The 13,634-nt window shown below is 40.3% G+C and overlaps 1 protein-coding gene across 4 annotated transcripts in view; it reads left to right on the top strand.

Annotated features, from left to right (window-relative positions):
• Nucleotides 1-13,634, top strand: part of RNGTT (RNA guanylyltransferase and 5'-phosphatase) — a 193,169-nt gene that overhangs the window by 153,216 nt on the left and 26,319 nt on the right. For 3 of the 4 annotated variants that reach the window (XM_055810194.1, XM_055810192.1, XM_055810193.1), the window contains one exon: nucleotides 5,759-5,825. The exons of the other annotated variant lie outside the window; for it this stretch is intronic. In XM_055810194.1, the coding sequence (XP_055666169.1) occupies nucleotides 5,759-5,825 (67 nt within the window). The remainder of the gene's footprint in view (nucleotides 1-5,758; nucleotides 5,826-13,634) is intronic. 4 annotated transcript variants of the gene reach the window in all.

The following is a 13,634-nucleotide window of genomic DNA, read 5'->3' as shown; positions in this document are numbered from 1 at the left end:
AAGGTCTCCCCGCAGCCTCCTTCCCTCCAGGCTAAACAACCCCAGTTCCCTCAGCTGCTCCTCAGCACCATCATTAGAAGTAGAAACCGATATGCATGGCTGTCAAGATGAGTTTTGGAAGTTTCTGCTGTCTTGCATGGACTCAAATACTTCCCTGGTTATGCGATATAACAATGAAGTTTTACTGCAGCTAGCAAAGCTTTGGTGGCAGGCTGTAGCACTTACTGAGCTTGAAAACAAACACAGACTTGTCTAGAGTAAGGTTTTTTGGTGGTTGCAAAAGCTAGTGAAAGGAACAGGCAACAGTCAATAATAAACCCAGAAACACAGAATCCAATGACTGACTTTATGTGGAGTGACGAACTATTCTTCTGCCACAATGTATGTCAAGTTACATTTTAGGATTGCCTGATACAAATACTGCAAGATACTATTTGGTAAATTGTCATCAGCTCTGGGGTTTGGGTGAGTGTTCTTGTGGAAATATAAGGAAGAGGTGTTCTGTTTCTCAGGGGCAGTGAGTAACTGAAGCATTGCTGTCAGCAGCTCTGAATGCCTACCACTGCCTGTTTCATGGCAGCTTTCATCCTGAAAAACCAGACAACTCAAGCCCACATGCCTGTCCATTGGCCATCATTTTCCTTTGGCACAGTCCACCCTTCCAGTTACCTTACCTCTTTTCAGCCATTCTGCTACACACATTGCATTTCTCACTCCGTGCTCCCTGCTTTCCCAGCCTGTCTGACCTCTGTGCTGTTGGTTAGAGCTGAAGTCTCAGTCTGTGTTCCTGCACGATACGCCACCGGTCTTGCAACGGAGCAAGCACAGGAGCTGCTGCCTCGCACAGGAGCAAGTTACCGCGTTCAGCTAATCTGCAGTAACTTGCTCCTGTGAGAGGCAGCGGCTCCTGGCTCCACCTGCTCCTTTATTTCTCTGCATGCTCCTTTCTGGAAACCTCCTTCCTGCACAGCAGCGCCGGGATCCAGATAGCCTAGAGAGAAACTCCCGACTGGTTTGTGTATGAGCTGCTCAGAAGTTGTGTTTTCAGCTTTGCAGTTTGCATGGCCCGGTTTGATAACCTGAGCGGACTTCCCAGGCAGCCCTTGGAGCCTGAAGGGGTCAGCGTCTGGGGTTCAGATCAAGCTGAAGTGATGTTCCCAAGATATACCTCCCGACAAGATGTGGAGGAACTATTTGACGGCTGCTTTCTGCCTTCACAAAGCACTACTTAATGGCTGGAGCACTGGTGCGTCGGTGAGCTTGTGAGCTCAGTCTTTCTTAAGGGTATCTTGAAATACTCACCTTCATCTCAGCAGACAGCTCTCGGCGACTTACCGGGGACAGACCATGTGTGGAGAAGAGGAAATGGTCAGGTTTCTTGGAGATGTGCTGCCCTCGGAAAGTCCGTAGCCAGCGGTCAGTCTACTTCCCATGGCCAAAGCCGGTAGGAAGGTGGTGATGGTTCTGGGACTGTCCTGGCCCACAAAGCAAGGTCAGGGAGGGTGAGCTCTGTGATATGTCAGTCTCTACTGCTCTTGTAGCCCTAGGCCGTCAGGCTTCTCAGCCCGGAGCTCTGCCCCAATGCTTTCCAACACAGAGGGCTGCTTTGCCACTCCTTTATACCTCTCTCATCCCTCACGTTCCACATTCCTTGCTGTCTCACACTGCCTTATTCCAAGTTTTCTTTCACCCAAGCCCTTAATCCTGTCCTGTATTTATTTGCATTTACCCCCTTCACATCACTGTTGCCACCGCGTTTTTTGAATCGCTGTCCCTGACCGTGCCCGCTCCTACAGCCAGCTTCCCCCCCGGCAGCAGCGCCTGGCTTCTGCAGCTCGGGCGTGGAGAACACTGGCTACGGTTTACACCAGAGAAAGCCAAATCTGGGGTTCTGGGGGCAGAAAATCGGGAGTTTTGGTGGTCAGCGTATAGCAGTGTTTTCTTGGTACTTGAAGGGCTTTAAGACCTTGGCATTATATTTGCAAAAGTCAGATGTGGGTTGTCCTGATACTTTCTGATTTTTTTTATGCTGTTCACATGGAACGTAATGGTACAGCCCTAACAGGCACATCGAGCCAGAAGTCTGCTCACTTGGGTGTACAGGACAGGAGTGCAGGGAATGTAATGTTACATATGAACAGCACATCTTGAAGAACCACCGCTTCTTGGAGCGATGTTTCTTTCCTTCTGCTTCCAGAAAAAAATTGGAATTGTGTTATAATGTATTGAATGGAAGAGATAACGTATTGAATGGCAGTCTGAGCTAATGTGATTAGTTGAGGTATCTTTGTATATTGCTACATATTTTCAAGTAAAAGTAAATATATATATTGAAGTGCCAGTAGACATTTACATTTTTGACGATTGTTTCACATAATTTTAAGGTAATTATTTGAATGTGAAATTCAAGATTGTAATTGTGCTGTGAAACTGTCACCACTGTTTCTTGGGCTGGTATTGATTTGGCCAATTACAGGTGATTACACCTAGCTGCTAGCAGGGTTAGGTGTTGAGAACTGCTGATGGTGTTTTGAGAATAGAACTGTTCAAATGTGAAATTAGGTAAGAAATAGAAGACTGACATTTTAAAAGAGAACACTGGCATAAGAAAATATAGATGTGCTTATAACCAAGCCTGCCTTCCATTGGAAAATCTTCAAAGGCAAAGGGTAATTAGTTGAGAGCATTAGGAGTGAATAGTTGTATCAATTTAGACATGTTGATGTTTATGGTATAAAGTTAATTTTAGGTACTTAAAAATACAGCCTGATGTTATGATAGAGAACTGCAAGAATGGCTGTGTGTAACCTGAACATTCCGATTGGTGAGGAGCACATCTTCATGATAATGTGGAGATCGGTTGGGCTGAGTTCCTATGGGTGAGATGGAGACTGGGACATCCTCCTCCCTCTCACCCCTCTCCTCAATGGCACATGTTTTTTCGATACTGCCACTGGTGGCTGTGGAGTGGGGGGTAACACTCCTGGAGTAGCTTGGCTGATCCAGAGCCTCAGCACTGACCCTTGCCCCCGGCTGCTTACCTGTCCAGACTCTGCTGTGTGAGCTGATTCTATGAAATACGGAGATTATGCTGATAAGACCCTAAAGTAAAAGAGCTTATAATAATAATGAGATTCAGAATTTTTTAATTGTTCAGACCATTTAGAGGCAGAAAACCAGAGTATTTCAGAACATTAGATTATCATTATATTGGGATGCTCATTTCAGCCTCATTGAGTACTTTTATCAAAAACTGACTGGTTTTGCATGTTGGTGAAAAAATGTTGAACTTCAGAATTCAAGAAGAATGTGAAAACTAGAGAAACAAAGAATGCAACCTTTTATTTAAGCAATGGAGAGTTACAAATAACTTTCTATTCCCTGAAAATTTTGCTAGCATCGCACTGAATTAACATTGCCTTTTTGAAATGCCATATAAATACAAATAAAAAAATACAAGTAAAACACTTTTCAGCCAAGGCAGTGAAAGGTGAACAAATAGTAATAAGCCTGTGCTGTGTCAATATCAATCTTATTAAGGAAGCCAATTCTTGCAGTTTGTTTGCAGGTTTTGGGCATACATAAGTGATAGCAAGTTAAACAGTGTAGACTGGATGGCTGTGTGGTCTTCTGGAAAGGCCTAAAACTATTCTAAAGACTCAGATTTTTAATGGTCCTACATTTCTATCTGGTAAAGAAAACAATGTGAAAAATGACCACATGGGAATAATCACACTGTACGTCTTCTCTTTTTTTAGGTACCTTACTAGAAATGCAGTTAGTGGATTTTTTTTTTTTTTCCTTTTTGGCCTTACAATAATTGCGTGCAGTTCTTTTTAAGAATACATTTTTCCTTTAAGGTGCCCCTCATAAATATTGTGACATACCCTGAATTCTTTTTACAGATTCTCTTTTAACCTTTTTTTGCTAATTACTTGTGCTTCTTTTCATTTAGAAAACCCTTAAATGTTTTCCAGGTTTGCTTTATAATCCTAGGAGGAGGTTTGATCAATATGCTGGCTTTTCCAACTGCGGACACCTGAGTTCTGAATAAATTTGACTTATTGTGACTGAAAATGAGTGTGATATGGTCAGCATGACTTCCATATACTGCAGAACCATTGCGAAACAGTACTGATCTTCCCGATGGAGTCCGGACTATGGATGGGCAAGGGGAGGAAGGCAGCTGCCTGTCCATACTGTGACGGAAGTGCTCTGATCCTTACTAGTCTTCCCTTCATTTGGGTATTTCTGTCAATGCCCAGGAAATTTTTGCAGACCGTATCTAATTACAGAAGGATTCTTTGATGACAATATACTGTTCCACACCACTTCTTACTTAACCGTTTTATATATGTGAATGTTTCGATGTTGTGATTTTGCTGTGTTCCGCCAGTTCCCACTGTTGGTGAACCCGTTTATGGTCATATATATCATATTGCTGTCAGAAATGGAAAGAATCAAAATCATATGAAGATGTGTACATTCTGTGGGGTTAAAACGATTTACTGCCATCTTAGTTTCTGTTTTGTTTACGAAAACAGGCCTGGCGATGGTGAGAAATGAGTTAAAAGTTAAAGCTGGTTTGTATGTAGAAAAAAAATACGTAACTCAGCATGAAATAAAAGTTATATATATGCTTAAAAACATAAGAAAGAGACACCTTAGTGTCAGTCTTAAGCAGCATGATCCGATCCCTACCTTCATACTTATTTCTGGTTATTTAATTTAATTCATATTTGAGGCCATATTACTAAAGGGAATGGGATGTAAAATTGAAGGAAATATAAAATAGCAAATGCTTAATGAAAACTTGGAGCTACTGAACAGTATGATGGGGTTTGAATGTCCCTTTTAATCAAAACAGAAACCCTTTCAAGGGTTTGTCAAAGTTCTCCTTATTATGGGGTGCCTGTACTTCAGTGTGACACTTCTGGAGTCTCTAAACTAGAGGGAATGACCGCTATGCCTGTGCTTAGCCAGAACGTTGTGGTTGTCCAGTCTGAACAGCACAGTGCTCTCCTACCCTTGTTACTGGCCAGAGATGTTCTTGCCTGTCCGTTCACCCTAATGCTCCTCTGGGATTTGGAGCTTGCGTAGTAATAGCATTGACTTGCACGGGATCTGCAGAGCTCAGACTAACCCTTTTCCAGACGTACCGACAGTCAGTCGCTTGAGTCAACTTACCTGCTGTCCCTCTGGATCTTGGTGGTGGACGCAGCAACTTTATATAAAGAGTTGAAGAGAATAGCAGGCACTAACTGCATCTGGGGTTCTTTTTATATAGGAAGCCATTAGACAGTATTGCAGAGATTCTTTGTTATTTTTCTACTTGTGATGTCACTTTTGTATTACTGTGCGTATTTTTATTTGCCCTGGTCTATTTTAACTGAGGCCTGCTGCTCTGAATGTGTGTTTACTAGACTTTTCTGGTGCTGCCCCTTTGTCTCTAATAGAAGAGGCACCTGCCTGCTGTTCTTCCATGTTACTGAGTGACAGCCGTCACAAAGAAGCCTGTGAAATGATTTTGTTGAAAAGCTGTTTGTACCATAAACACAAGTTACCGGTGTGCATACATCTTTAATGCACGTCTTGCCTTTTTTGTGGTAGTTCAACTAGAATCAGATTTGCAGAGGTAGCTCTTGCTATTGTGATGAAGCTTGTTACCCTGCTAGGGTTCAGTAACAACTACTGGAGATGCAAAAAAAACCTTATGGATGTAAAGTGATATCTTAAAAGATTTTTTTCATTTTTTTAGGCTACTCACCCAGAATGTTGGTCTTCTTTATGTTGGAAACTTTGACAGACCTTTTGCACAAATTAAGGTACGATTAATAAGCTAGGGGGGGGAGGTGGCTATTTAAATTATTTCACTTCTGTATCATTTAAGTCTTGTCTTAGAGAAATCCAAGTTATCAATATAGCTTCAGGAAAAATTATGGGAAATAGTGCTACTTTGGTGATGTTTACCATATTCTGGGTTTTCTTCTAGTTACATCTGTGTACTTGCCAAAGAAGTTTAGGGTTTTTTATCCTTTTGATTAATTTTTACTCTGGGTTAATTATTGGAAGGAAAATGTTTGGGGTGGGGTCTTATTTTTTAGGTTACCTTGTCAGAGACATTTCAAAACAAAGCCACTTTTGGAACTCTGTAATTTTTTAGTGATCCTTGAGAGGGAAGACACTGCAGTAAAAAGCACAGATTGTTTTCCCGGTATGGATAGATTTATTATGAAAGACTCATACAATTGCTGGAAAATCATTTGTGGTTTATGACTTACTGTTTCTTTTCCTTCAGTCAAACTATAATAATTTCACATTTCTACTTGCCAGTTGCTAATTAGTTACTGTCATGTCACTTACGAACAAAAACATTTTACAAGAATATATGGACTGATTTTGATGGGTTTCGTTAGGATTTTTCTTAGGGCAAGGAGAGGGAGGCATCAACATGTTAGTCATTATGCTGGGATGTGGAAATGGGGTATCCATTTCAGAGTGCTGAAATGTTCCCCTGCCCCAGATGATACCTGTAATGACTTTCTGCACTCTTGGCAGCATTGGTCCCTCCATTGTGTGCACACACTTGTGCCTCTCAGTGTGTTAAAAGCCTTTGTTTTGTTTTACATCAAAATGAAACTTAATTTCCAAAACTCAGATGTGTTCCTTTGCCACATCCCTAATTACATTAGGAAAGAACAGCATTCCCAACTATATCTAGTAAATACCTGTTTTTTATAGCTTAAACCTTAGTATTGTTTTAAAATTACTTGAAAATAACAGATAAATGCTTTTTATCTTCCCTCTCCCTTTTCTGTCGTCTCCCCAGTTCCTGTATGTGTATTATTCAGTTTGGCTAATAATCAAACAATTTAAATGTTTCTTGCATGAAACATCTTGCCAGTAGTTTCATCACAAATAAGCTTGTGTGGTTTTGGTGATAATTTCGGAATAGCGCTTGTTTAAATGCTTTATAGAAGTTCTTCCATACTGTTCTCCCTTTCCAAATGAGGCCCCATTCTCACCCTTAACTGCCCCATCCATTTCTAATAATAAACAGCAAAATGCAGAAGTTTTCCCTATGGCTGGGGAGAGTTTGTAAGGTCACTAGGTGGATTTGGGAGAGAGGAGGTGTATGCTGCACTCATTTTCAGCCATCTGCGGTCGGCAGTGGTACTCCCATCGCTTGCAGTCAGGCAGAGGGCCTTCTGCTCACAGGACAGCTGCAAAGCAGATGCTGCACAGAGTCAGGCTGCAGGACTAAGTATCGTATCACGGGCAAATGCTTAGGGAAACAGTGAAAAAACAGGATAACTATAAGTACGCAGCCAGTTCCCTGCAATTTGCATGCAGGGCCTTTTCTGCTGGAAAAGTTGTATTTGCATCCTGGTTCTTAGTAGACTTAGATGGACCTTCCTCCTTCAATGTGCCTAAGGGATTTTCCACTAAATTTTCAGCATACAAAGCCACACTGTCTCTGTGAGTTAAGGTATTTTATTTCTTTTAAACTTACTGCCTAATAATTCATTTTGATTCAACCTAGACCTTATGTCAGGAAGAATGGTGAGCAGTCATTCCTGACTTTATCTTCTCTTCCACATTACCCCAATCTTGCATCTTCCCAGCTACAAAACTTTAAACTATTTAATTGTTCCCTGTAACCAACCATTCAGTATCTCCAATCAACACTGTTTTTATTCTTCGTACCCTTATGTATTTCTACTGTTGCCTTTTTTAAGGTAAGGAATGGCTCAATATTCAAGATATGAGCACAATAATGCTTTCTCTTTGCTGTTTTTGTATTACAAATGGTACAGTGCTTGATAAATGTCTGACATATTAGTTTGAGTAGGTTAATATTAGACTTTCTGGTATATTGCTGGTGTAGTTTCATCCTAAGTGTCGTGTTTGCCACAGAGTAGGTATTGTGGATATTCAAAATAACTTTCAGTTACTACCTAGGAAAAACAAAGCTTATTACCCACTAAATTACTGTACATTACGTGGACAGGTTTGAGTAAGCTAATTCCACAAGCTGTACTCCGTAAAACGTAACTTTTATTTTTGAAGCTATAGGCATATATGGGCATACATTTGCACACCGTTGCTTTGCTTTGTTTCAGATGCTAAAGGTAATCCTGAAGTAGCAAGCTAATTTGTCTCAGGGTCATCTCTTCTGTGGCTTGTATTATTAGCTGCAACTGGGAAATGGCATACAGTTAACAAAAACAATGTTTTTTTAATTGAGGCTCCTATATGATTGCTTGGAGATTCTAGAAGGATGTTGGCAGCATGAGAGCAGGAGGGCCTGGTGTAGAGTGATAAGGTTGCAACTCCATCGAGATCCTCAGCACCAAAAATGATTGAGCGTTGGTGCTGCGAAAAGAAATGTATGTATTCTGGAGATGTACAGTGGTCTTTTGCAGCTATTGACACAAGTTTCTTTCCTTCTTCCCCCGGCAGTTCTTCAGGTCTTTCATACGTGGTTGCTAATGATTCCCCCAGTTAAAGACCTGTGAGCCGCATTTGGTCCTGGAATATCTATAAGGCAGAGTCTTTGTAACCTTTTAGTTCAGATACACTTTTGCTCACTGTGTGATGGATTGGTCTCTCTCATTATATAAATTACCCACCCGTGTTCATTTGCAAACATCCCAAGTATCATGTATTCCGTTAAGATACGGCATTTCTTGCATTATGGAATGCCCCAAACCACTACGCTCCTCCGTCAGTGTAGATTTATGACTTGAAAGTGAAGCATTATTATACAGCACTACTTCCAATGCATTTTAGTGCACTTTCAGTTGGACAAATTGGAGTGTTACCAGGCCTTTGAAATATTCATAGTAAACATATAAACTGCCATGCTAGTACTCATAAATTCATGTTATAATTTATGTGCATTTACAAAACTGCAAAGAGAGAAACTCCTTATCAAAGTATCCCTTCCCAAAAGTAAACAAGTTTGATTTTTCCAGAACTTTGCAGGAGATAATTGCACCAGTGTCTTTGATGATGAAGGCTGTAGCTAGCAAGTCTGGGAGAAGAGTTTGAAATACTAACATCTCTTCTAGGATGATTTTTTCTGTGTCTGTCTTTCTCCTATCAATAATTCATTAATACTTATTAATATTTATAATGTTTCTGAGACATAGATGAACTCGTAAGATTAACCGAAATTACCTGATCTTCCTCCTGACTTGCTTTCAGTAGTGTCAGTGGTAGTACTTCATAAATGTTTGATCTCTCTATTTCATTATAGAAAAGGAAAAAAAAAAAAAAAAGAGTGAAGCATTCAGTCCTCAAGGTTTCGAATCCTGTATCTGATAGCAGATAAATTGGAAGAAGTGGGGAAAGAAGTGTTTTCCTGGCTAGAGGAATCTGCCTAGGACTTTTCTTTTCCAATAATGTACCAGTTCATAGATTTTGTGTATTGCTACTTTGAACAGAGTTCATGGTACAGAACTTTTCAGTTATTGTATAGTGTTTGTGACTGCTTTTTTCTAGGGTAATATTCACTAAGTTTCAGTGAGTTCAGTGGGTTATAAAAACGATGGCTGTTTCAGCTGCTGAGAGTATTAAATGAATTAATGATTTGAAAGTCAAATTCTCTGTGGCAATGAATTCTCATTGTATTTCCAGGGGACTATTCTTTAAGATTATATTGAAGGAATCAATTTCACAGAGAGTAGTTTCTCTTAATAATTTTATTTTGTTTCTAAATGAAATTATTCTAAATTATTGCTTAATTCTAGTGTCTGTTCAAAGGTGTTGTAGAACAGTTTCACCATAAATGTTTACGTTTGGGTTTTTTTTCCCATTTAAGTAGCGGTGCTAGTGGTAGTAGTAGTTACTGTCATATACTTCTGCATTCATTCAAAGAACTTCGGAGCAATTCAGTGATTTGCAGCTTTCTTTGGCTCTTCAGTGGTTATATTTATTAAATATCTCTTGGAAACTGGATGAAACAAAAAAGGTTTCTATAAGTGACAATCTTGATCGGCAAGATAGAGCATTGACATCAGCTGTAATTAACTGGCAAACTTTCTTAAATCTATCTACATTAAGTTATTGTTAGTATTCTTTTAGTAAAATGCAGCTATTAAGGCAAAATCTTTATCATAGAAATTTTGTGTTTACTGGAAGTAACTACATCCATTGTCCCAGCATACGTAATAGTCACCTGATGGAAGGGTATGTTACAGTTTAACCTGTTTACAGAGCAAGGAGTCTTGATGACATATATGACACGTTTTTAAAATAGAGATTTGATCAATGTAGATTAGAAAGAAAACTTAGCAACGCTATATCCAGTAATTATAACTATAAAGAAAATTATATTGTTTAATCAATTTATTAAGATGGTAAGTTTTTGCAGTTCAGTTCCAAGTTGCTTCTGGGATTAGGGGAAAGTGTTCAGTACACTCTGTTCTCCATTATTAATCGGTAATGAAGCTTCTGGCAGTCTTTACTATTGAGCTAATGACTAGTTTCATTTTGGGCTCTTAACACATTAAATTACCATTTAAATAAAGATTAATTACTGCTATTTTATTTTTAGTATTTTAAGAGTAGTTATTAAAAAGTTTCATAATAAATACTACTTTGTTCAAGATAGAATTGTTTGATTTAATAGAATATGAGGACAGTTATGGTGAAAAGAGTATTTTGGAAATAGTGATGTGTTCTTAGTATTTTGTTTCTATGGTAGGAGCCCAGTGGAAAGATTCTGAAAGTTTTAATTTTGCTTCTGGGCAACTTGCTGCTGTAGTTACAGCAGCCTTGCTGTCAAGGACTAGCAAGAAATCAAGCTCTCTGCTCTGGCCCGCAGCTCAGTAACCATTATCTATGATTTTGTTAAACTTGAGAACAGTATTGCTGATTGCTGAGAAGCTAAACGTACCACCTACACTCCGGGAATGCAGTTTGGGTCTAAGCTATTATTTGCCCAACTGCCTCATTTTCCCTTGGCAAATTCACTTTTAACTTAAAACATGAAGCATAGTGGAGTTCTGCCAGAGAGAGGCCTTACAGCAGGTAATCACCCCAGAATAATTTTTCCGGTAATATCACATCAAAACCAGTAGACCCTCCAGATACACATACATCCACCTTTACTTCTGCAGGCAGCTTTGCAGCACCTCAGAGAATTCCCAAGAGCTGAACCATCTTCAACACAGCTCTGTTACCTTTGTCCAGACACTGAGGCTCAGCCGATGTCTGAGAACCAGGCTAGACCTAATTCATGACTTCTTCAGCAGTATCAAATGAGCAGTATCTGTAGGTGATTACTGAAGTGATTGGCCACAATTTGCTGAACAATCTTCTCCTGAAAGAAGAGGGAAAAGGAATGAATTGGTGAACTTGCTGCTTCCAAGAGCTTGATTCTTAAGCTAGGATAAGCTGCTGATTTCTTAGCTGAAGCTGGCATGGTTTTCCTCCCTGAGCGGCAGTGACTTCTACTACCAATTAGTGATGCCAAACCTGGGTGGACTGCCACTGTCTAGTCACAGAGGACAGATACAGAGCGCCTTGTTAGGGTACAGCTCTTCAGACTTACTTCAGATCTAGGAGGTGAATCAGTACAACTTTCGCCATACACTCAGTTGCTGTCCTTACAGAGCTCCGCAATGACAGCGTGGTCTCTACAGTCTTTTAGGAAAATAGGTGTAAAAGTTTTCCCTTTATGCCTGTTGACAGCCAGTAGGAGTATGCTGATGCCCTAATTATTTGATGCTTTGCTTACTGGACTTTCATACACACCGAGAGATGTTTGCATTCACTACCACAGCAGGAAAAGGCTTCTTTTTTATCACATGGTGAAGTCATAATCTGGGTTTTGTTTCTGTTGCCTATCTCCCTTTCTTATTATTTTGTGCTGTTACTGTATCTTATGCGATGTGAAATGCCATAGACTAAAACAGAAGGGTATCATGCCTTCAGCTTGAAGATGACGACAAATACAGCCCTAGAATCTCTGGAGCGAGATGTTCCTGAGAAAAAGGAAATACAGATTTATCTGTAGGTGTTTGATTCTGGTTGTTCACGTTGAAGACAAATGATTTCAAACTGAAAGAGATACCACTGAGCTGAACAGAGGCCTGTCAAATTAAAGAAAAATAGTAGTAACTTGCTTGGTTAGCTTAGTAAGATAGTGTCAGAGAAGGATTCTTTCATCTTCATATTAGCAGAGTTAACACAGGTGGTGAGGGGAAGAAGGGGAGATTATTTTAAACTAGGAAAGTAATGATAGGAGAACAAATGGGTTATGCTGAACAGAAATAATTTTATTCTGAAAGCTGAAGAATACTTTTGAGTGCTACAGATCTGGAATTATACTTCCACTAGGAAAAAAAACCACCTTTACAATGTTGAGAAGGGATGTGATAATTACATGATGTGATAGCTGTGAAAGGAGGAGGTATACTCAGATAATCTGGGTTCCTATGTTTCATTAAACACAGTCACTCTGAATTAAAACACACAGACTGAGGAGAAAGCTGCATAATATTCTACCTCTCTGAAGTTCTAACTCCATCCTTAGGATAAAGTAATCAACATTCACAATATATACTTATTCTTGTTAACCATCCTCAAACAGAACTGGTGGGTGGCTCTAATGTTCGAGAGTTTTGTGGGATGTTACAGCAGGATTTTCATATCCTCTTGGTAGATGTGGAAGCTGCACTGGGCATCACTGGAATGGCTAGTATTGGGCTGTTGAGAAGCTGCATAAGGACATCCTTCTCTTTTTCTTACTCCGTCTTTTTGTGAAAACCACTTGTATTAGTGCGTCACGCAGAAATCAGCACATGCAAACAGTTTTAGCACCAACACTTAAAAAGTAGGACTGATTGCTAGGTAATCTTTCCAAATAAATTTCTCAGTAGAGTAGGAATTTAAGCTTTGTTCCTTATTTTTATTGTTACAAGATGACAATGTACAGTCTCCTCATGGGAAGCCATACCATGCTGAGGTAATGCCTTCTGGTGCCTGAACCTGTCCTCCTTTTCCATTCCTTCCTTCCTTGGGCACTGATTTCACATGGAGGACTGAGTCAAATTCAGCATCTTAGTTTTTATGTTCAGGGTGCTTGTATGATATGGGATGTACGAAAAGTTAGCTGGCGTAGGGTTACGGGCTGTGTTGGCCTTCCTCAGGGATGCAGGAAGGTTTTGCATTAAAAATAAGTTAATTTTCAGCAGCGAGAGGGTTTTCAGGGGCGCAGCCTAGGACTTGAAGTGAACCTGACAGGACCTGGAGTGGTTACACATCTCGAAATGTTCTGTCCCAAGTTCAAGGTGCCTTTCTTTGACTTTGTGTCTGTCGTGGTTTAACCCCAGCCAGCAGCCAAGCACCGCGCAGCCGCTCGCTCACTCCCCCTCACCCAGAGGGATGGGGAGGAGAGTCGGAAAGGAATGTAAAACTCAAGGGTTGAGGTAAGAACAATTTAATATGTAAAGCAAAAGCCGCGCACACAAGCAAAGCAGAACAAGGAATTCATTCGGCACTGCCCATGGGCAGGCAGGTGCTCAGCCGTCCCCAGGAGAGCCGGGCTCCGTCACACGTAACGGTTACTCGGGAAGACAAACGCCATAATGCCAAACGTCCCCCCCTTCCTTCTTCTTCCCCCA

This window comes from Falco peregrinus, chromosome 7 (assembly GCF_023634155.1).
Source record: "Falco peregrinus isolate bFalPer1 chromosome 7, bFalPer1.pri, whole genome shotgun sequence".
Lineage (NCBI taxonomy): Eukaryota > Metazoa > Chordata > Aves > Falconiformes > Falconidae > Falco > Falco peregrinus.
Note: the sequence above shows the minus strand (reverse complement) of the source record. Positions and strands in the feature narration are given on the sequence as shown.